The sequence below is a fragment of the Pezoporus wallicus genome, unplaced genomic scaffold (genome assembly GCF_028554395.1).
Source record: "Pezoporus wallicus isolate ANWC-B61680 ecotype Strahan unplaced genomic scaffold, APGP_CSIRO_Pwel_v1 contig_5418, whole genome shotgun sequence".
Classification (NCBI taxonomy): domain Eukaryota; kingdom Metazoa; phylum Chordata; class Aves; order Psittaciformes; family Psittacidae; genus Pezoporus; species Pezoporus wallicus.
In genome coordinates, this window is record NW_026640709.1 from 1,876,999 (window position 1) to 1,899,997 (window position 22,999).

Below are 22,999 nucleotides of genomic sequence, written 5' to 3' on the forward strand. Positions count from 1 at the left end.
AGAGACATTTACAGAATTCTCTCTCTTTTCTTTGCAGAAGGTTTCTCTCTTTTTAACACATTGGTCGCATTTCTTTTTGCCACTCAAATCTGTCTAACTTTCTATTCTACTTGAGTCTGGCAGTTCCGTGACTCAGCAATTAACACAAAACACTCATTACAGGGGTCACCTGCTGTAATCTTCAATCAAGACTGCAGCGAACGTTTTCCTTGCCTTTAGTTGAATTAATGCACAGAGTTATCATTCAAATGTCTATTAACACATATTTGTGTTCTGACATATAATCAGATAAGAAGATGCTACTTCTTGTTTAATTTGTTGTATAGCAATGAGCAGCTTCTCCTTTGGATTGTCATGGAAAAAAGAATAAAGTGAAGACAATTAACTGATGAAAGAATAGATAAAGTAACTTCGGCATCTGAGCATAAGAGGAAAAAATTGTTCAAAAAGGCCTGTGACAAATCACCATGAAGCTGAGACATAACACTCATTGAGCAGGTACAAATTGCAAACTATGTTCTGGCCATTGCCAGGGACAGGATAAAGGATTAGCTAGACTAATGGTCTAATTTAGTATGATAAATCCTTTAAAATGTCTTGTGAAAGTGCTACTCTTGGATTTTTTGTCTCCATGGACAGAACTGTAACAGGTCTCAAATATAATGGTGAATACCTTAATCAATGTAAAGTAGATTTTGATGGGAAGTCTCATTTCCAGATGGCAAAACTGTTCTGTTTCATCTGGTGATTTTCAAAGCCAGAGTGACACTGTGCACAAGAAGGGAGTGCGCTTTTCTAACATGCTGCAATTGATTGGAAAAATTGCATTCCCTCTATGTTTCTTATCACATCCCAGCATCTTCTGTAAATACAACTAAGGAAAGTTGTTCTAGAACAATTACACACAGTTTATGAAACTATTCATATAGGTAAGAAAGCACAAATCCAACCTTTTTATCAACATCAGAAATCCCCATCTACAGCAGATTGTGTCTGTACAAGTATTATATGTATTGTACATATATTCTTGAAAAGTGCAGACATAATACTTTGCATAAAGAAACCATGTACTTTTAAGTATACCTTTATATTATCTGCTAATTTTGTCAGTCTGATAAACAGAGTATCTCTGTTTAACACTACCTCAGTTTCCTGACCCTCTTTATACAGAATGGAGCAGAATGAGCTGTACAATCTGGAAATTAGTCGGAGGGTGTGTGCTGTATAGTGGCAGCAGAATGTGTAAAATCCAATAAGCAGATACATGACACTGCAGTTGACATGCCACTTGATTTCACTAATTTGAAGAGCGGGCTTGCAGGATGGCAGGATACCAGAATAGGAACGCTTTCTGGATTCATGAAAAATTCTGATTATCAAAGCTAGTTTGTGGAAAACTGTTACACAGCACTTGATTACTAAGCTGTCTTTGAACTGAAAAGATACGAATGAGCTTAAAAGCTTGAACAGGAAAATTATGCAAGCCTCATTAAAACAGACATCAGCCATGTAGGAGATATTTTTCTTTATCTCCCTCAAAAGAAAGTACAGTACAGCCAAGAATTCTCAGTGTTTTAAGTGCCATTTTGAAGTACCCTAAATTACAGTGTAATTTTCTCTTTCAAATAGAAATCAACATCTGTTAATTCATTTCTGTTGATCCTATTGTGTGCTTCACTGTCATTAATTACAAATCTGTCAGCCTTTTCAGTGATACAACCCTTAACACCAGCAGTTTGATACATGCAATTAAAATGCTCAGTGTTATAATTAAATTTAGAAAACAAGTTAACAACAAATGGTGGTCTGAATCACCTACTACTTTGCAGTAAAATGAGTTATCCCTGTAAAAATTGCACTGGAACATGCAGTTAGGACTGTCTTATCAAGCCATTGTCAAAGTACAAAATCCACAGTTCACTACTAATTTCCAGGACCATTTCCACCAAATTCTTTGCCACAGTAGTCTCATTCATTCAAATAAACCTCAATACCTGACAGTCATTTCCAGTCCTTGCTGTTCATTGCCATATACAGCTATTACTGTTGGGTGGCTAACAGAAACACTTGTACTGTACTCCGGGCTTTATAAATCCAAGTCTTGTGGAAACCCATACTTGCAAAATTTGTGCATGCAAACCATCACAGTTAGCCCCTTAAACCTGAGTGCTTTATGGATATATTGGACACAGATACATAAAGATATACATGCACTATAGTGCACCAGAGGCATGCAGAAGTGTCTGTTGTGAGTACAAAAGCAGAGCTCAATAACCTTTCTTGCCTACTGTTTTACTTTATTTGAAAGCATCTCAAGTATTTCATTTATATGCTGAAATAATGACTCCTTCAGGCACGACTGCTCACAGATTCAGCAGAGCTACAGGTTCCTGGACGCACAGTGAAAACTGAAGTACTACCAGTGATCCTACATCAGTCACACACTAAAGACCAAAGGAGATCAGCTGCTCCTCTGAACTACAGCAGTTGACTGCAAACTTCAAAAGTCTATGCGCCGTCTGTAGGTACCCTGGGTTTAGCACATTCTGGCCATGCTCACACAAACTGGGAACAGTGGTTTGTGCTAATTTTGCATCTTACGAGGTCTTTTTTCTGCTATACAGATCTCCCAGAAGAGAATATATAACTAAGGTACAAGGACCTGCCAGAAATTCCTCTTGTATGCAAAGATCCCAATTAAGCTTCCAGTTCCACATCAGAAAAAGGAACACCTCCAAAACAAAAAAGACTTTACCAAAGTAAAACTTTCATAAAAATCAAAATCCAAAGATACTGTACTTACTGTACTCAAACAGAGATCTCATCAAGCTCAATGACATTTCTGTTTGAGGAAATATGGGATATGGATTTGATCCATTATGATTAACTTGCATTTTTCTTCTTGTGCTCATTCAGTTGAGGTGACAGACTTAAAAATGAATAGCCGAATGCAGCTAGGCATAAAGACAAAGCCTGTCACACACTTCTCACTTCATGGCCAAGATGAATATTTTGTATATCAGAAATTTGCAGGATGCAGATTAGTGATTAGGTGCTATATTAGGTTTAGCCAGCTAAACCCATCTTCTGTGGAATGTAATACTGAATGTAATCTAATGAATATATTTCAATGTATTTCAATGCATGTATTCAATGAATGAATATTTGAATGTAATAGGAATTCTGTGTTTTGGCTAGTCTGGTTTTCTAAGGCAGAAGAAGATCTGATTTTGATGATGTATGTAGGAACATATGGGCACTCTTCTGAAACTGTATTTGTTTAAAAATTCTCCAGTGTATTTCATCATGTTCTCACAATGTTTCTTCCTTCTACCTTCTGTGGCATTTCCCTAGATCACTTTGAACAGATGCACTGTGTTTTCCCTAAGAATATAGGCCAGCTTGCGAGGAAAGCTGGAATAATTACAGCAGCTTCTGGCTTGTTCAACATGACTATGTAAGTTTTGTCTATCTGATAACAACATAAAAGAATCTGTCTTTGCTACTTTTTGCTGGTCCCTTAACTGCTGCTGCTGCAAATAAGAATGCTATTTTGCAGAGTATTCTTTTTCATGTTACATTTATGAACTCAAAGAGACTTTGATCAGAGGTCTTCAACTCTTGCTGAAGTTACCATGAGATCTGCATAATGACTTCAGCTTTTTCTCTGTCTCCGTATCTTGATGACAACCACTGTTTTCATGAACTATTTCAGAAGACTTCCACTCATATATATGCTAGAACAACAAGAGAGTAGAAAGGTCCACAGGAAAAGGTCCCATGTTGCAGAAGCCAGGTGCTTCTGTACTATGGAACATTTCTACATGAAGGAATTTACACTGCTGATGGTTGGGTCCTGAGCTGCATTCTTGTCTGCTGCTTGTGTACGTTCATCTGCAAGCATTTGCTTGTGAATTGTAATTACTATTTTTTTCATCAATGCTGGAAGAACAGGACCTTTGATAGAACAGGAGCTTTATAATTCAGGTGCTGTCAATTATATTGAGCCCTGAATGTAAGAAAAGGCCTGAGAACAGCTGTTTGCATTAATTAATAAATCATCCCCGAATACTTTACTAGCTGGAGAAAGGGAATCCTATCCCAACACTTTCCAGAAGTCTATTAGTTTTTCCAAGAAGTTGGCTGGCATTTCACTGGTAAAGATAATAGCTTCTGTTTTATCTTCCTTCTTATGAAAGAGGTGAATCTATATGGATTCACGGAAAAGTTTTCACTTTTGGAGTGAAAAATATTCAACAGTTGTAGCTGGGTTGAAATAATATAACACATATATAGAACTTATATAATATATATAACTGATTATACAACTTATACATAACATATATAACTTATGTATAATTGAGTGATTACACCACACAATACAATAATCAATGTCTCAATAATCAGACATTGCTCATCAGTAAAGATGACAGGGCAGTGGTGAGTCTGAAGCGTAAATGCTGTTCTGCAGTTAATTCTTTCAGACATAACTGAAAGTAAAATAGTGTGAACAATGTAATTAGTGACAATCGCTTGTATGTTGCAAACAGTATTACAAAGTCTGACATGCAGCGACATGGTATTTGGTACATTATGGTATAACAGAATTTATTACATTTTCATTTTGCTTTAACTTCAATTTTAAGTAAATTTTAAATAAATTTAAACTGAATTTAAAGTAAATTCATCCCTTGCGTAAACGGATATAACTGCTACTGAACTACAGTATGGATGTCTCTATGACAGGTAGAAATGCAGTCCCTAAAGGCAATGCTTCCAAATGGAGGCTTTCTCTGTAAAGATCCACCTTTTACAGAACCACAACTTAGTCACTTGGAAAAATGTCTGTTTTCAGAAGAAAAAGGAGCTGGAAGCCACAGGTCAGAGACAATATAAAAAGTCCTTTTAAAATTCCCTGCCATCAGCTATGTCTTAACCCAAATAGTTATGTTTTTAGAAAATGTCAAATGAAGTATGACATTGATTTTTGTTTACTAAAACATAGTACAAATTATCCAAGAAGAGTAAACTACAGAAATAAGTGAAGAGAAGGAACTGAAAGAGAAACTTACTCTGTCTGAGACCAGCAAGTCAATTTTTTGACAGTCGTTAGCTGACGGAAGGAACTAGACCTTCATTTATCTCTAGGATACTGGACTATATTCCTTCAAGCACACAGCATTTCCTTACTGCTCATGCTTTGGGCAGCAAGGTTTTATTCTAGGGTCCTTTTTTTTGTTGATGCTTTCCCCAGCACTGATTAGATGAGTAGATGAGTTTAATGATGGGGCTCATTTAATGTGTCCTCTGGATTTAGGCTATTAGCAATGATATGTGACTTCCATGAGGTATTCCAAGTTAATCACCCGCTTGGTAGCTTTCAGCTTCTAAGCAATTTCTGATAAAGCAGACAGTCTATATTATGTTCTTCACATTCATCTAAAATGTTTTAAAGATGACAGGTTTTCATAAACCAACTGCAGTTCATTTTTTGGGATGTGTAGTGTCCAGCTTAAGATTCTAATGGGTTGATCTCTTTAGTCAATTTAATGAGGAAAACCTAAATCTATGACAATGTGGTTTCAGCATGAACAACCAATTGCTAAAGAGTTTTAGAAGGCTAAGGATATAGCAGATTGATACAATAATGAGTACAGAAACTTGTTTTTCTAGTTTGCAAAGTAAGCATTAAGCTGTAATTCAATCCCCCAACTTTTTGTTGTAAAAACAGGCTGATTAACCTCAGTGAGGATCCTCACATGAATGAAGTTTTTGGGTACTAGCCCAAAATAGGTTTTTCATTACTTTCAGCCTGTATTTAATTCCTATAAGAATCAAACTATAGAAACTAATTTTTCTGTTTGTTAATGGAGAAAATGACAGGTGGTACACACTCACTCTGTTATCACTCCTGCCCCTTTGGCCTGTCTGTGATAGGAGGTAAGTTCTGTAAATTAATCTATATTGTTAAACCATCCCCCTAAATAAGATCTAGCATACAACTGTACATGTATTTTAGAAAAAAGTGTACTCATAGTTTAGAGAGTTCATGAGCATTCCAGTTAGCCTGCTCTAGAGATGATCAGCACGTTAATGGAAAAACAAGTATGCAGGTATGACTGAAGAGTCTTAACTGTGATTTCCCTAGAGCTGTACTCCTCTACTACCTTCAAGCAGGTTTCTTCCTAATTTACTGTATTTTTCAAGGGAAAAGACTTGACAGATAAAGATATTTGCTGCTACTGGTGAGTAATGTAAACATTCCTGGTATTAACAGAACTTCAATTTTACTAATGTTGTGGAGCCATGTATGTCTACGGTGCACTGGTGCATAAGAACTTAACTGACAAGGCAATGTTATTTAATTGACAGAATAAAAATACCATTTCCTTCTGTATGGCAACAACCTGTAAAATCTGTGCTCCAAGCTCTGTACTGACAGACATCTAGTCAAGCCTGCCTGTGAGCATGCATGTGTCTCAACTTCCCAAGTGTTTTAAAAACAGTGCTCACCAATCTGGTAGGCCTGTCTCCGCAGTGTTCTGGAAGCTCTGTGTCCCTTCTTCTTTAAAAACATCTGGCTTCCTGAGGGTAAAGGAAGCAGAAGGGGTATAATAAAGAGCTAGGGAAGGAGAGAGGCTCCTGGGGTGAAAGGAATACTCTGTGCCCAGCTATGTCCCCCTTAGTGGCTCTGAATATTCAAAATCATCATGGGAAATGCTTCCTCTCTGCAAGGCCAGTCAGCAGAAGAGACAGGGAGTGCATAGGAACTTTTCTGTCACAGTTTTGACAGGGTTCTCACAAGGATGAAGAGTGAAGTTGTGGACCAATTTAGGCTCAACTGGGCATGCCAAACAATGCATAGTTCATCTTTTCTTGCAGAATCTACGGAGAAACTTCTTTACTCTTGACTTGCAGGCAAAACAAAATGAAGCATTAAACACTGACATTTTGGAAGGAGGATCACAGATAATAATGTGAAAATATTTGCAGATGTGCCCTATTGAAACATTTTCACTCACTTTCTAGGTTCTTATTCAGGAAAAGGTCTCAAGGCATATTAAATGTCACCGTCTTAACTACAAGGGGAATGGGCTGTATTTATCCTAATTTTATATCTCCATAGTCAGTAAAGATGCCACTTTATTCATGAGAAGCTTCATACTAAGCTACCCTGCCCCAAGAGATAGGATTTGAAAAAAATGTCCAAAACTGAGAAAGTTACTGCTATCAGGATCTTATTTACAATCATGTTTTGCTAAGAATTCCTATTTTATGAAGACAGCATTTCCTTTTACATACAATTCTTCCAAGCCAGTTTCACTGGGAAGAAATAGTCATTAAATAGCATCCTTTGTAACAGAAATATGAAATAAGCTGAAATCTGTCTAGACACTCTTAAATGTAGGACAAATACACGTAAAATGTAAACCATCTTCATTAGAAACACAGATTTATAAATATCTCTTAAAATAAAACTCTAAAATAAGATGTTCAAGACTGAAACAGACCAGGTAGTGAATTGTCATTGTGCAACTCTTGAGCAGTTTTTTCAGCAGGCTGGACTGTTAACAATAACAAAGTCAATCTCCCTCCACAGTCCCCAGCACAGGCTCAGTTTACCCTGAAAATAGCAGCTGCTGTCTATCATTTAGGTTGGACCAGATGATACTTGATGATACTTGAACCTTGCATTCTATGATTCGATTCTGTGATCATTTCAAAGGTCACTTCTGGGCACACCGAGATCTTGTCTGACTGAGGAATATGAGAAGACTGGGCCTGCATGCTGCACTGTTATGCATGCACACGGACACTGCTACATGAAGTCTAAAATCCTCTTTATCGTTTTCTAAATCCTTGCCTGATTTCTCCTCATATGTCATCACGGAAATGGTATGTCAGATCAGATGCATCCTAATGTTGTTTGGAAGTCATGGAAAAATGTTAAAACTATTCAGGTTATAAGTTTAGGTGTCTATATCTTTCCGATAGTTTTCCTAAGATACCCATTTCCTCAAGCGGCTTCAGTCCCTTATTTGTTCTTCTATTCACTGCCAAAGTCAGTCTTTGTTTCTCAAATAGGGTCGCTATGTCAGGAAGTGACATACAAAAGACTTTCAGATTTCGTAAGTGATCCCAGATTCTGATGTACTCATCAGCATTACAGACAGGAGTCTCAAAAATCAACAACTTTTTCCAGCAAGGTTCCAAATCCTAAAAGTACTCTGACTCTCACAATATTCCTCTCCCAGAAGACAGACTGAAACTACAGATATTTCTAAACACGTGGAATTACAGAGATAAGGAAATCAAAAGCATCTTATTGAAAATTACAGAAAGTTTTACATTCATTTAAGCATCACATATTAAAATACCCAAAGCTCTGACTGGCAATCTGTCTTTACAGATAACTATTGCTGCGTTATTTCTGCTGATACTGGTCTTCTGAGTTTGTTCTTCTACTACATATTGCCCATTAGCAGAACATGAAAATTAATTTAATTCTCTGAAGTAAAGAGTTCAGAGATTATTTGTGAGCAGGACAAATAATTTTGGTAAGTCTACCTGATTTTGTACTTATTAAAATCTGGGATCCTCCTTGAATTTGCTTCTCTTTGAACTGTAGATCACATTGAAATAAATATCCAATTTTGCTTTTAAATTTGTTTCTATCAAAGCATTTAATATAGTTTCCTATAAACTAATTACTTTCACTTTACAGCCTGAAATGCTCTAACTAATATCAAGCCATTGCTGCTGAACAGAAACTTTATTCAAAGTTTATTCTCCATGTGGCTCGGTATTACTGGAATGTAATCAGGTCATTATGTAAGATCTTTGTTGAACTAAACAGTCTGAGTTCTGATACTGTTGGAACATATGGTCCCTCCTTCAACCACTTAAAAAAATTAATGGTTCTTCTCTGAATTCTTGTTACGTTCTTTTCCTGGGAATACAAAGGTAAGATCAAAAATAACCTTTTAATTGTACAGGAGACTTAGCTCTTTATACATATGCTAGAACTTACATTCAGCAGATTTCTTGCTACTATTCTCAAATCTTCTCCTAAATCTTTACTTTTTAGGATATAGTCCTCTATCCTGTAAATCTTACATTATTTAGTTATATTGTACATATATATAAAAAAACCATACTTGGCTGTATGCATGATATACTAATAAAGTTTTCCAAGTGATTCATATTGCTGAAACAGTGAGCCACCTTCAGCATTCACCACTTCTTTATCTTTCTGTATTTACTGCCTTTATTAGTTTATTTTCTTCTAGGGTATTAATAGTACAATGTCAACATTGAAAAATTTCTTAGTGACTTGGGAACCCAAATTCCTATATATGGTCTAGATATAAAGGATGTTGAAAGTAGCTTAAGTGAATGATAGTTTGGCTTCTAGAGGCTGAAGTTTTCTTCTAAACAGAACTTATGTCTGCAAGATTTTTTTTAAAATGTTAACACATGTCTCAAGAACAGAGTAGTTTTTATTTCTCTCCAATAAGTACAGTTACAGATTACCGCTGTTTTCAAACACAGGAGGATTTTCACAGCATTCTGTCCTCTTTATTATTTGATTTTTAGTGTCATGTTCTACTACTGTGATTCTATAAATGCTAATTCAGGAAGAAGTTTATGCTTGTGTTGAGGACAATTAGGAGAATGACACATTGTTGTGCATTAGCTTTGCACCTGTCACCTCTATGGCATAAAATTTTATTACCTGTCACACTATGTAGTTTTCTACTGGTACAGAAGACCCCCTGGGCCTTGCACTGGCCCCTTTCACAGGTTCTTTTTTCCACCTCTGTCTTGACTCAAACATTTCTTTGTGTTTTTTGAATATGTGCATTAGATGTGATGACAACTTATCTGACATTGGCCCTAATGATTATCAAAAGTTGTGACAGATATTAAACATTTCCGCTTGAAAAGAAGAATATTCTTCTAGACAGGGCACAATGAAAGAGAAGACCTCTACGTCCAAACCAAACCACTACCCAGTGCCACTGGATTCATCAGCCTATGATCATACTTTATAACACCATCATTCTTTGAGCAGATCTGGAACTGAATTCACTGTGGCAAAAACTAATATTGTGACATTTGATTTACAGCCTTTTCTCTGACAAGCCTTTTCTTGCAGTCATTTGTTAAACGATACTATTACTACTAAAAATTCTGTTCACAGTATATTTGATTATACCCAAGTTGGACATTAAATTGGAGAGGCTAGGATTCTGTGCCTGCATTCTGTCTATAACTCACTCATATAATAATGCATGTCAAGTTGATATTGCATGAGAAATGTTAGAGTTAGAGCAGTTTCTCTGCTCTTCTCCCTCCACTCCAGATGTTCCATCTGAATGATAATACTAGTAATTACATGCAACCCACACAAGTACACAAGACTTAAACCTCTTTTTCAATGTAAAACATAAAATTCAAGCAGACTAAATCCTTTAATCAGATTGTAGGATCCCTTCCAAAATATGGAAAGACTATTTGAAAGCCTTTATTTTAGGGATATCATACAGCAATGCTGTCACAATAGCAAGGGTGAGTTTTAATGAGTTTACCTGTCACTTAGGAGCTCTATTTTGTCAAACAATATTGTCAAACAATATATGATAAAAGAGACATATATAAATGAGAGACTAATCAATTTTAATGTAGAAAAGCTCTCATATGCTGATGATTTTATAACTATTCTGATAAATTTTAAAGCAACTGAGCAGATAAAGATGCAAATTTCCTAAATTTTTCTCCTATGGGGAGAGAGATATTCTTTCTCTCTCTCCATTGTGTAATCACAGGCTCATAAATGAAAATGCATCCAGAAGCAACTAATGTTATACTTGTCTCAGAGAAAAATGATATCAAAGGAATTAGAAAATACAGAAAAAAATGCAGAGAAGGGGAAAATGCACTCAAGTAAACAAAAGTAAAACTAAAGGAAATTGAATGCATTACATATGGAATCAAAATTCTTTAGCAAGTTTAATAAAAGAGTCTCTCATTGAAGGAAAACTGTCAAAATGGAAGATGGCTTTCTGAAACAGAGGTCCATGCTATTTTGAAGGGCCAAACTTTAGAGCTTTAAATAAACAGTGGATACAAAGAACAACACAAATGAAATAGACACACAAATATCTTGATAATTAAGTTAACAGCTCTACAGATCAGATCAAAGATGCAACTCTCATTTTATCACTGGTTTCTAAAGAATCAAATAATTTCATTGACTACAAGCAAAGCAAATTAAATTAGAAGCCTTTATAACTCGGTCTTGTTATATGAGACAACATTCAAAAGTACATTGGAATACCAGTTTTAACCGGCCAATTGTCTTTGCAATTTTTTGACAAGCTATTCACTTATTCACACAAAGATGAAAGACACGACAGTAAGAACATCAGAAGGGTTCTTTCTTTTTTGTTTTTGCATTTGTTGTTTTTGGAGTAGTTTTAGAAATGGAGTATCTTCCATTTCTACTCAGAGATGTGTGCTTTTCAAACAGCTTGCTTTTTACGTGCTAAGAACACAAATAGAGAAAATCTTGGCTTCTAGCCAGACGCAGCTTCAGCTGTATCACATTTTCCAGGTTTGTTATCTTTTCCTATTGCTTGCTTCTAGGATTTTAATTGTAGATCTTATCTATGTGCTTTGAACGTGCTGTTTTTATTCTGAATACTGAGTAATACATACAGTTTATGAGAATGGAAACAAACAATGACAACCTCAGAAATTGTTAAAATGATCGAAAAATAAAGAAATTGTTGGTTTCAATTGAAAATACAATTATTGGCTAAAGTGAGACTTGAGTGGCCAGTCCAAATGTAACTTCATATATGATTAGTAAGCAAAGGCAGTTTTGAAGTGTTCCTAACTACTCTGCAGACACCCACAGACATTCCATGTGCTTCCCCATCCTTTCACATACTCTCTTTGAATGTGTTTACATCTATCACAATTCCAGGCTATGAAGCAGCTGCACAAGCTATTTTCTTACCTAAACACCTGTGAAACATACACTGAACTGAAATATAGGAATACTTACCTCTAAGTTTATGTCTGCAAGTATTACTCTAAAACAATTTGAATATTAGCTCTGTAAATATGACTGACAGAATTTCTATGCTTGTTAAAAAATTTGACTGATTACAACAAACAACTGCACTCCCTATTATCTGCTGTCTGAAACTCTTATGGTACACAGAGACACTGGCAGTAAAATGGAGTAAAAATTTATTCAATTGAAAATGTATAAGCAAAAAGAAACTGGAAAAAATAAGTATATAACACCCAAGTGTGAAATATGGGAATGAAGAAATACCTTACAGTGATACTTTAAAAGAAAAAAATACAAATCTTTAATTTTCCCCTCTGAGAAGTATTGTTTGCCGGTTATTTTTACTACATCTATTTTTACTACAGGTATTGCAGGCACATAAAATCTTTCTTTTTTTCACTCTTTAGTTATATACTATGCATACAAAATAAAGTGCACATACATATGAGCATGAACACACACACACAAAATCTATGGTTTAATTCCAGTAAGCCATGTAACAGACACTGGAGGCTTGTTCACCTTTTCTATAAACATGCTGACTAAATCACCAAAACCGTACCCTTTGTAAGAATAAGTCTCCTGCGTTTGTTCAACATTTGCTTAGTGGCTTTATTACATAATGAAATAATACCATACTCACTATCTAATTTACATTAAACTAATTTACATAATCAGATTTTTCCTTTGACTGGAACAGAACTGCAGATGCATTTTGTTGTAAAGGGGACTGTGCTTGTTTAGCCTGGAGTAAAGAAGGCTCAGGGGAGACCTTATCGCTATCTATAACTACCTTCAGGAGGTTATAATGAGGAAGGTGTTGTTCACTTTTCCCAAGTGATATGATGAGAGGAAATGGCTTCAAATTATGTGAGGGGAATTTAGTTTGGATAGTAGGAAAAACTTCTGCACTGAAAGGGCTGTCAAGCATTGGAACAGGCTGCCCAGGAAAGTGGTTGAGTTGCCATCCCTGGAGGTATTTTCAAGATGCATAGACATGGCACTTAGGGACATGGTTTAGTGGTGGGTTCGGCAGTGCTCAGTTAACCATTGAACTCAATGATCTTTAAGTTCTTATCGAACCTAAATGATTCTATGATCCTATGACTCTAAAAATGATTTGTTCTTTATTACTGAAAGCCTTCAAGATTATTTATCTTCATAGATACTCCATGTCTAGGAGGTCACAGAAAAAAATCCTGAAGGCAATGGAGCACATAGTCAGATTTTTGTACAATGACCTTCAACTCTGGTTGACTTTATAGCAAATTTGAGACTATAACTATTTGGTTAGGACAAGGCCATAAAGAATAAACAAGCTTTACATTCTCATGAACTTAGACTGTGTTCTCATAAAATCACCACCTGAAACTAAAAACATTCATGGGCAGAAGGTTTTTGATATTTATTAGTATTTGCAATAACAACGGATTTTTGCCAGGCCAGAGTAGCAATAAAGATGCCTGAATGCAAGTCAGTGAAAGCATCCAGAAGGGTGTGCTTTCCCTGAGATCACAACAACCACTGTAATTGCTGTGCATCACATTCCCTTGAACACTTCAAATACAACTGCATGTCCTGGAGCCACCATTCAGGTTGGTTCACTATTGTAAAACCACTCAGTGGCTGGCCCATTCATATACTTTCTGTCAAACCAGTGATGCTTTGTATTGAATCCTGCACAAGGGAAGATTGGTTTTGAAACGTGCTGTTCCCTAGCATTAACCCTGTCTCCCTGCTTGGGAATTTTGTCATCAATTTTGCTGAAATTCACTATTTTTTTTTTTTTTTTTCACTTCTTTCAGATCTGGCCTCACTTTTAACTACCTATAAGGAATAACCCTTTCCTCAAAGAGGTAGAGGTGAACCTGAACAATTCCGCATCAAACCAAGTCTGTCAGTTGGTTTGATACCCAAAATGAGAAACAAGAAAACTTGATCAGAGCCTTTGGGGCACAATAAATTCAGGAAATACATTATGCTGAGAAACTCAAGGCATTGATGAGAGGCACTGCACAGCCTTGCAAAGGACAAAGGACTGAACACTTCAATCACTCATCCTAGAGCTCTCAACAGGAGATGTTACTTTGCTACCACTGGGAAACAAGAAGCAATCACTGTCAGATGAACTGAAAGACTGATCACAGCTACTACTCTGTGACAATCGAAGTTGAAACCATTAAAGGAAAAAAAAATATTCACTCTTCCGAATTCTTTGATACATTGAGCAACATCCAGCAGTGGGGCCTTCCCCAAAAGACACTTACTCATCATCTGACAAAATTTTATACTCTAAATTAATTTTGTCATGGAAAATAAACCCTGAGAAAAACTTTCCTTCTTTATTGGATCAAAAAAGAAGTATAGTTGCTGTAGAACTGTCTCTTTTTGCATTTTTAAGTATGGTGCTTGTAATGATAGCGCATCAATAAATACAATTTGCACAGTAATACATGCTTCAATGAACAGAAGGCAAAACAAGATAAACACCATTCAATAAAAAAATTATCAAATTATCCCTCTTAATATTAGAATAGACTTATTTATTTCTCTAATGAAAGGGGTAAAACATCTTCAAGATGTGCTCTGTCACAACATTGTCACACTTGCAATAAGTGACGTATTCACTGTCTTTTCTTTTTTCCATGGATGCCATAAAGTGCACCACATGAATATGAAGTGACATCTTTACTAACATGTGGTACTTACTTATCTCCCACAATTCCCAAGTTGATTGTTGGATAGCCATGTTCTTGGATTGTAGCTAGGAGAGTTGAACGGTTACTATCCCGAATCTTTCCTGGCAAGAGGTCATCTTCAGGATTCAGTAGCTATAAAACCAGAAACACTTTTAGTCAGTCTACTTGCAATACTTTGAACAAGTTAAGAATTTTCTTCTTCGTATGGGACAGAATATTAGACACCTATAATAAAATACATATATGTAAAGTGATTTAGTGAATTTAATTTAATAAGATATATGCTTGTTTGATCCAATCCTCCATGTTGCTTAGTTTGTTTCTATTGGTCCAAGCCTACAAAACCTTCTTTCTTCTTATGAGTACCTGGCTTCTAATCTCAAACATTAGAAATCAAACTACAAACTTTAAGTTTCCAAGTTACTGCTCCTATTTAAATGATTCCAAAGGAACCTCACTGATATTGCTAACTAGATTTAAAGGTATTAAAAGACATTTTGAAGTTCATTGTTTACTTACTAATAAAAATATTTTTTAAATACAATAATCAGTATTGGAATAATAGACAGAAGCTTAAACCTTTGTTCTCATACCAGTTACTGAATTGGACTAAAATCTTTCTTCCAAGATAGTATCATAGCAATTGCCTTACACACATCCTATATCGTGGAATTTAAACTACAAAACATACATACGTAAACATATTTTACATATAATAGGATTTTTTTGTAGGACACAGAAGAACAACGCAACATTGTCAGGAAGTAACTAATAATAAAAATGCCTATGTGAAAATTACAGCCATAGTATTAGGTAGCAAGGTCAGAATAACTGGAAGTAGAGCATGGCTAAGTTTTAATGCTTTGGCTAGCAACTCTACTTCTGTTTCTATTTATAGTGAAGATTTCCATAGGATGTTTAAGAAACCCACCACGTAGGGTTGGAACTAGATGATCTTAAGGTCCCTTCCAATCTTAACTATTCTACGATCCTATGGTCTTTATTAACACAAGATACAAAAGAGAGTGCCCACATTGATAATGGACCCTTTAATGACATGCAAGAATCTTCAGTCATACAGAAGGTACTATTCAGAAAACCATCACCTGCAATCCTTGTAGCTCTTTGGATTTGTTCTTCAATTAGCAGTATGTTTCCTGCACAACACACCCTATTTATGTTAGGAAATCTGGCAAGGCTGGCCTCTGTCACCCACAGTACCCAATAATCACAAAGTAGCATTTACTGGGGTTGTGGAAGTTGTAAGGACACCGCGAGACTACAAAATTGAACCTATTAAAAGCATCCAAAGTCATTCAAAATTTAATATATTAAAGCTGTATGGAATACAGCTATGGAGTTCATGTTTGTGTCTGGATTTCAAGAAGTTTGTCTCACATGACAGCCAAAATTATAGGTCAAACTTCACGCTGTCTTTTAACTTCAAACTGACTTTATCTCAACCCACAAGTTTTTTTTGCTTTTGCTCTTCCTGTTCTCTCTCTGTCCTGCTGTCAGAAGGAATGAGCAAACATAGTTGCTGGCCAGGGTCAACTCCCACATATATAAAATCCCTAAATTAAGTTAATCCTGAATCTAATTTTTCTGATGTATTTAAAAGAAAGCAATTAGAAAGCTGGTCTGCAGTTCTACCAATTGCAGATTATCTGGATTTCAACATGTGCTACTATTAAAATACTGAGGCACAACACTACAGCAAGGCATTGAGTTTTCAAAGACAGGTTATCTACCATTTGCACTATAGCTACAGAGGAGTGCTGCTCAAAAGAAATTACTCTTCCAGTCATGACCGGCAGTACAAGTTACCTCCCTGACTACCCCACAGGTCCTCCCTTCCCGGCAGGAGAAAGCAGCTGGCACATAGTTGGATACAGTACCAAAATTTTGGCAAAGACAGTGTGTGAGACTTGTAACAGACCACTGAGGGAGAAAGCAACGGCACAAGCACAGTAGGCACAAGCAGACTATTATGGATTGATCACTCATTAAAATACCTCATGTCAGCACAAGTTGCAGTTCAAAAAGCAAGTCTGCCTGGGAATAGGGTGGAAGTCACTTTCCAAAACACTGTCCCAAGAAAGATACAGTAACGGAGACCTTCATCTAAACATTCTTTTCTTACCTCATTCCCTGTCGACATGACTGCAACCACTGGAAACTTGTTAACTTCTACTTCAGTTACTCCAACAGTTGCTAAGAGACCAATCTCGGATGGACCCATGTGGGTTCCTTTAGCCAACACACATTCGCCTCTTTTAATGTCATGTCCTATAGGTCTGAGCACAGAGAAAAATGAAAGAAAAACAGAATGAAATTGAAAGTGTATTTCCTTGATTGGTCCTGCTCCAGGTAAGGAGTGTCCAGGGATGTCTATTACTCCGGTTTTCAAAATGTCACTACTACTTATGGTTAAAAAATTACTGTAAAAATCACCAGCTCTTCGATTCCTTACAGAGGTATTTTACTGTTTATGAAGGAGGCTGTTACAGACCTGATATCTTGGCCCGGTCGAGCCTGCACCAGGATTCGAACCTCTAGCTCTTCAGTACCCTACAAAAACAAGGAGATCAAATACGGTCAGCTGGGTTATTCAAAGAAGATGAATTATCTTTAATTTCTCAGAAGTCTACACAGCTTATGGTACTCATTACACTGAGACTGTATGGTTTAAGCATCATCACTGTTCTCCTGATCCGTGTGTCAAGATTGTAATACAATGTGTGCTAAAATGGAACTGCTTTCTAAGAAGTTCTGTCTTTGATGAGCTCACCAGCTTTGAATATATAGTTTTACCTTCCTTTATTTAATCATCTCTTCACTTATTTACCTTTCTTACATTATGTCCTATGTTTGTCTGTTGATCTGGTACATCAAGCAGATTCCTTCTATTTCTCTCAGCCAACTCGATGTGCTCCAACAATTTCAATGATGGCATTTCAAAAAGACCATTATTCTGACAGACAATGTACCACTACATCTGCAGAAGGACAGGAAGATGCTATATGCACTAGCTGTTTCAGGATTTTCATGTCGATTCCTGCAGTGGAAACACCTACTTGAGAGCTTTGTACAAATCAGAATAAGTCTGATTCGACCATGTTTTTCATGTGGTTAAACCACAAGAAGAGAGAGTGGCTTTAAAGGTCTGATGTCTATTTTTAATATTTATCCTTACTTCTTCAGAATTTCAATGGTTTGTTGGCTCGTTCAATGCAAATAAGTGCAAAGAAATGGCACATGACCTATATTGTTAACATTTGATTTAAATGCCCTGCAAGTGGGTTGATGATACATAACTCAGCTTTGATTGCTAGTCTGTCTGTAGCACTAAAACTACAGTTGCTTACACTGGAACAGATTTTGTTTTTACAGTATCATGTAGTGCTTCATACTTACAGTACCTCAGAGTTATAAATCGGAAACTAATATTACAAGACAAACAGGCACATTATTGTCACTTGGAATTTCTGCAGGAATGATATTGTTGCATAGAATACTGGAGACATCACTTTTCTTAAAGATGATATGGGCTGCATTTTCTGAGTTCAAACTAAGTGCTTTAAATTAAAGGCCCCAAAGTTAAAGTTAACAAATGTGGTGTTATGTTCAGATTGTGATTCTGTTTATCTACTGTGACAATGGATAAATGAAACCAGGAATGAACAAAAACATCAACCCTGAAAAAGCTTATTCCTTACTTTATCACAGCATTTTCAAAATATGTTTTAAATGCAAATTCTGTTTCTTTTATACCTGCTCCCCTTGTTTAAGAGAAGAGAGTATTTTTGGATGCTAATATCCAAAATGGCTGTGCTGATGTCCAGGGTGTCCTTTTATCTCCCTTATTCACATCTGAAACTCTAAAAGATGCTTTAGATTGATATGAAAATCTGGGGCAACAGTTAGCCTAAGTATTAATTTTATTTTTCCAACTCTGGGGTGTGGTTGGCCAGCCATGAAATTCCAAATTTTCCATATTTTTGACAGCCAGGAAGTTTTTAGGGAACAAAGAGCATTCATTTGAGTAATAAAAAACGTCCTATTTAGGACTCCTGGATTAGAGGAAACAAGCAGAAAACCCTGTGTTTTAGGATTTTAGTAATCCCAGGTTTGAAAAGCACTGTGGAAAGTGACTGTGGAAAACATGGTGATGTGTGGAGATTATTATTTATGAAACTGACGGATATCCCAGAAAGCTTTAGGAATACAAGAGAATTAAAGGTGGTTAGTGGTAAGGCTTGCAGGGAGGTATCGCATCTTGGTGTGTATCAGGCAGCATTCTTCTTGCTGTTTATTAATATATTTTCAATTATGTCTGAGTGGTTTACTTTGATGGCTGTTAACAGCCAGCATCCGTGCTGATATACTGATGCTCAATCTTGATATAGGATCTAACTATTGTTTTGGTTGAACACATTTGGCTCCTTTTTCCTACAAGGTGACATAAAAACTCAAAGTGAAAAGGATGTAGACATGTTTTTGCAAGGATCTTTCTTAATGATTGTGCATTTGGAAAACTGATGAAAATTTATCTTCCTGCTGGATAGATGCAATTCCTTTCAGACCTGTGACTTCGACAGTCATTTGTGGAATGCTTGCTATGATATTTAAGTACTGCTGCTGCAACTAGAGGTCAAGGAGCTCCTTTAAAAAGTACTCAGTGTCTTTTCGAAAGAACATTTTTCAGATGTTCAGGATTTCATTTTAGTTAATTCCCAGCTCTGAAGGAGTTCTTAACACTAAAAGGAAAATTATTCTTGAAATATGTAGCCACCCAGGCACAAAAAAAAAGAAAGAAAAATAACAATATTGAAACTATACTAATTATTTATATACAGGATTAGTAGAGTGGCATACTTGAAGGGTACTATCTCCCACTTACAGGCAGGAAAAGGAACCTGAAGGTGGCTGACCATTTGCTGAAAACCTCAGTTTAAGTGAATAACCAAATAATCTGTTCTCACATGCACAGGAGAACATGGACAGAAAAAGTATGATCTGGGAAGAGTGTCATCCAAAGAAGTAAAAAATACCAGGTTATGATGTCTGTTGCTCTGCAGCATGACAGTCCTCTCATGATGAGGTGGGCAACGGCCACAGAAAACTTGCTCAGTAAGACTAATGGAACGATTAACAAGCATTGAATGCAATAGTATATTTTACAGGAAGATACAATCTACACATACGCACCCATAACCTCAAAGCAGGACTGAGTCTGTTAGAAAGAAGGCCAGCCTGACAGCTTGCTGACCTCAGATGTAAAAATCTATGCATTTACAGTCATAAGGTGTAAGAAAGGATCATGAGAGTATGGTTCAGTTTTTGTTGTCTTCATCAGCTCCGAACACTAGAATTCACCTGCTTACACCCCAGCTGCAATTGCAATGCTAGCATAGAGCTATGGTGAAGTGGAACAGCTTGTCAGAACAGGAGCGGAAGAGCAAAGGCTGATTTGAGCAGAGAACCATGCACATACTTAATTCCAAAACTGAACTTGGAAGTTGTGTCAAAAAGAGACTTGCCTTAAAATCTGTCAAATAATGGAAAACATGACAATGGTGTCCTGAAATCACAGGTGGGTAAGGTAACCATTCAGAAGGAATTCTCTGAACATGACGTCTAAGATGGGCTGTTTGGGATGGAGCTGTCTACAGATAGGTCATGTACTTCATCAAAAAATCCGATTTTACTTTGTTAAGACAACTGTCTGCACAGAGTTACTATTATTTTCCCTAGCCATGGCAGGGGGGTTGGAACTAGATGATCTTAAAGTCCTTTCCAACCCTAACAATTCTATGATTCTAGTACTTATTTTTTCTGTGGTATTCTGCAGCATCTGTAAGATAGAGTGCCAATATGATTTATAGGCATGCTGGAAAATCTGTTCAAACTAAACAGAGACAAGACTATGTTCTGAGAGAACATGCACCTTATCCATTTGCTGGCTTTCAGAGGTCTTAAATTCAGTAATTTTCTCATTTTAAAGGAGCACAGAGGTATATTGAAGAAACTTTAATAAAAATTGTGGAGCACTCAGTTTGCCTGTTACCCAGTAAAACTCCTTATTTTAAATGTATGCATTTATTGTAAGGTATGGGCACAAGACACATTCTCCAAAATCCACCAAATTCACTTTTGCTGAAATGAGACCAACTCTGATAAAACAGAACCATCTTCATAGCATAATTTAAAATAATCCAAGTTATCCCCTGGATTTTGCAGACTTAAAACAGTTCACTTTCCCACAGAAAATCATATTCCAGTTTAATTATATCAGCAGTAATGCTGCAATATAACATTTCAAAGTACAATTCTGGGAACAATATGTATTTTAAGAAAACTTTTCCCTTTCTTACTTGGTGACTTTAGAGGAACTCCTTACCTTGCTGAGTTTCAGGATGATCCTGAAATATAAAGAAGATTGCTCTACTGCTAGATGCAGACTCAGCAGAAAAGAAGGAAATCTTCTGATTGCCATTACTCTGTATTTTAAAATGCAATTACTCTAGGCACACAAATTGGACTGTAGTTATGGATCCCCAGGAGGCATGTGACTTTCACTCAAATCATGCTCCCAAATACTTTGGCGTCAGCATTCAACAATTGTGATGAAAAATCAATGTCAAGACAGGTAGGTCTGTGGTACTGTTACCACAGCATGAAAAAGTGAGTAGAATTGCCACTAGGAACTGATGTGAAATTCCTCAGATTTCTGAGATGAACAGAAGAGCTTTCCCACAGGACCATCATATTTACAGGATTGTATCATGAGCCATTTTATATTGCACACAAAAGAAAAATGATTTTTAACTTGTGACTCACATCATCTGATTCCCTGATGAGCTCTGTATCTTCCACTTGCACCACCGCATCAGCACCACATGGAATAGGAGCACCAGTTGTCACACGCATTACCTGACCAGGCATCACAGTCTGAGTTGGCTGAAAAAAAAAACAAAACCCAAAAAGCTAAAACCATTTGAATTTAATGAAAGAAATCTGAAAAACTAAAGTTCTTATTTCTGCTGTGGCTCTGGATATACTGCTAGTGATATCAACAGGTATAAACTTTAAGGTATTTAAGATCATTAGGTCATTTTTTTCAGATCTGACTTCTTTTATATCATCAGATATTAGGTGGCTTCACATTTCTCCCCTTTGTATCACAAGAACAACTTTCATAAGCAGCAATATACTGGTACTTTCGTTGGCTCAGGAAAATAAGTGGCTCAGAAATATAACAGATGGTGACCTTCTAGAAACTTACATGAGCAAAAACCAAGTAGCTCTCTGTACATAAATATTTTGCAGAGTACTCTGGTCCTCAGGGTTGAAATTGCTTTGCTTTGGTTTGGTTGCATTTTCGTTCTGTTTTGTTTTACCAGCACACTGTGTGTAAAACCCCAGCAGCTTAGAAGTAATGTAACCAGTGGCTTCATTTTGAAGCATAATTCCTTATACTGAGAGACAGCGCAACACTAGTTAACACAGAATATCTATCTTTGTAAGGGTGAGTTTAGCAAAGCTGCAAATTGATAATATTCTACAATTATGTAAAGTCACAGTACATTACAAAGCTTCAACAGAAGTAATACAAAGAATAAAAAAATATCAGAACATGATAAGACAAATGATACGGTTTTAATAAAATTCTCACCAGGCAGCCTATTTTAATACACATTTTTCAAAATCCAGGTAAAATTTGGCCATATCTGATTATAAGATCTTAAGAATTAAATACCTGAAAGAAAATCTTTCTAAAAAAGAAGCTGGTATAATGATTGAGATTTCATTGCTGGAATATGAATGTTTGCTCCCTGCAGCACTTTAGGAAGCCCGTCTTATTCAGGTGTTACTGTTACTAGTGAACATGTGCTACACACAGATCTACACAGCTGTGATCAGACCAACATACTCTCTATATATCACACTCATAATTCATGTGCAGGTTGACTCTATATTCCATATGCAGCACTGGAGTTTGTCCAGGACCAGGACTTCTCAGACTACAATTAGCACGTATCTGGTAGCAACCCACAGACCTGAAATACTGCCTGCCGTCATTTACTCCATGACTTCTGTCAGGAGGTTGTTAGGCATTTGCAGATTCTAGACCAGTGACCAACATTTCAGCTGCACAAAGCTGTGACTGCCTTTCCCATTCTTCTACTCCATTTTAGCACTGTCATAATGT

General features: G+C 36.4%; 1 protein-coding gene across 23 annotated transcripts in view; it reads right to left on the reverse strand.

Annotated features, from left to right (window-relative positions):
• Window positions 1-22,999, reverse strand: part of GPHN (gephyrin) — a 304,336-nt gene that overhangs the window by 13,353 nt on the left and 267,984 nt on the right. For 12 of the 23 annotated variants that reach the window (XM_057420165.1, XM_057420166.1, XM_057420160.1 and 9 more), the window contains 4 exons: window positions 21,628-21,747; window positions 17,297-17,355; window positions 16,928-17,081; window positions 14,795-14,916 (listed from right to left, as the gene is read on the reverse strand). In XM_057420165.1, the coding sequence (XP_057276148.1) occupies window positions 14,795-14,916; window positions 16,928-17,081; window positions 17,297-17,355; window positions 21,628-21,747 (455 nt within the window). Of the gene's footprint in view, window positions 1-6,513; window positions 6,586-14,794; window positions 14,917-16,927; window positions 17,082-17,296; window positions 17,356-21,627; window positions 21,748-22,999 lie in introns of all 23 variants that reach the window. The other 11 variants (XM_057420149.1, XM_057420152.1, XM_057420143.1 and 8 more) reach the window with 1 other exon arrangement.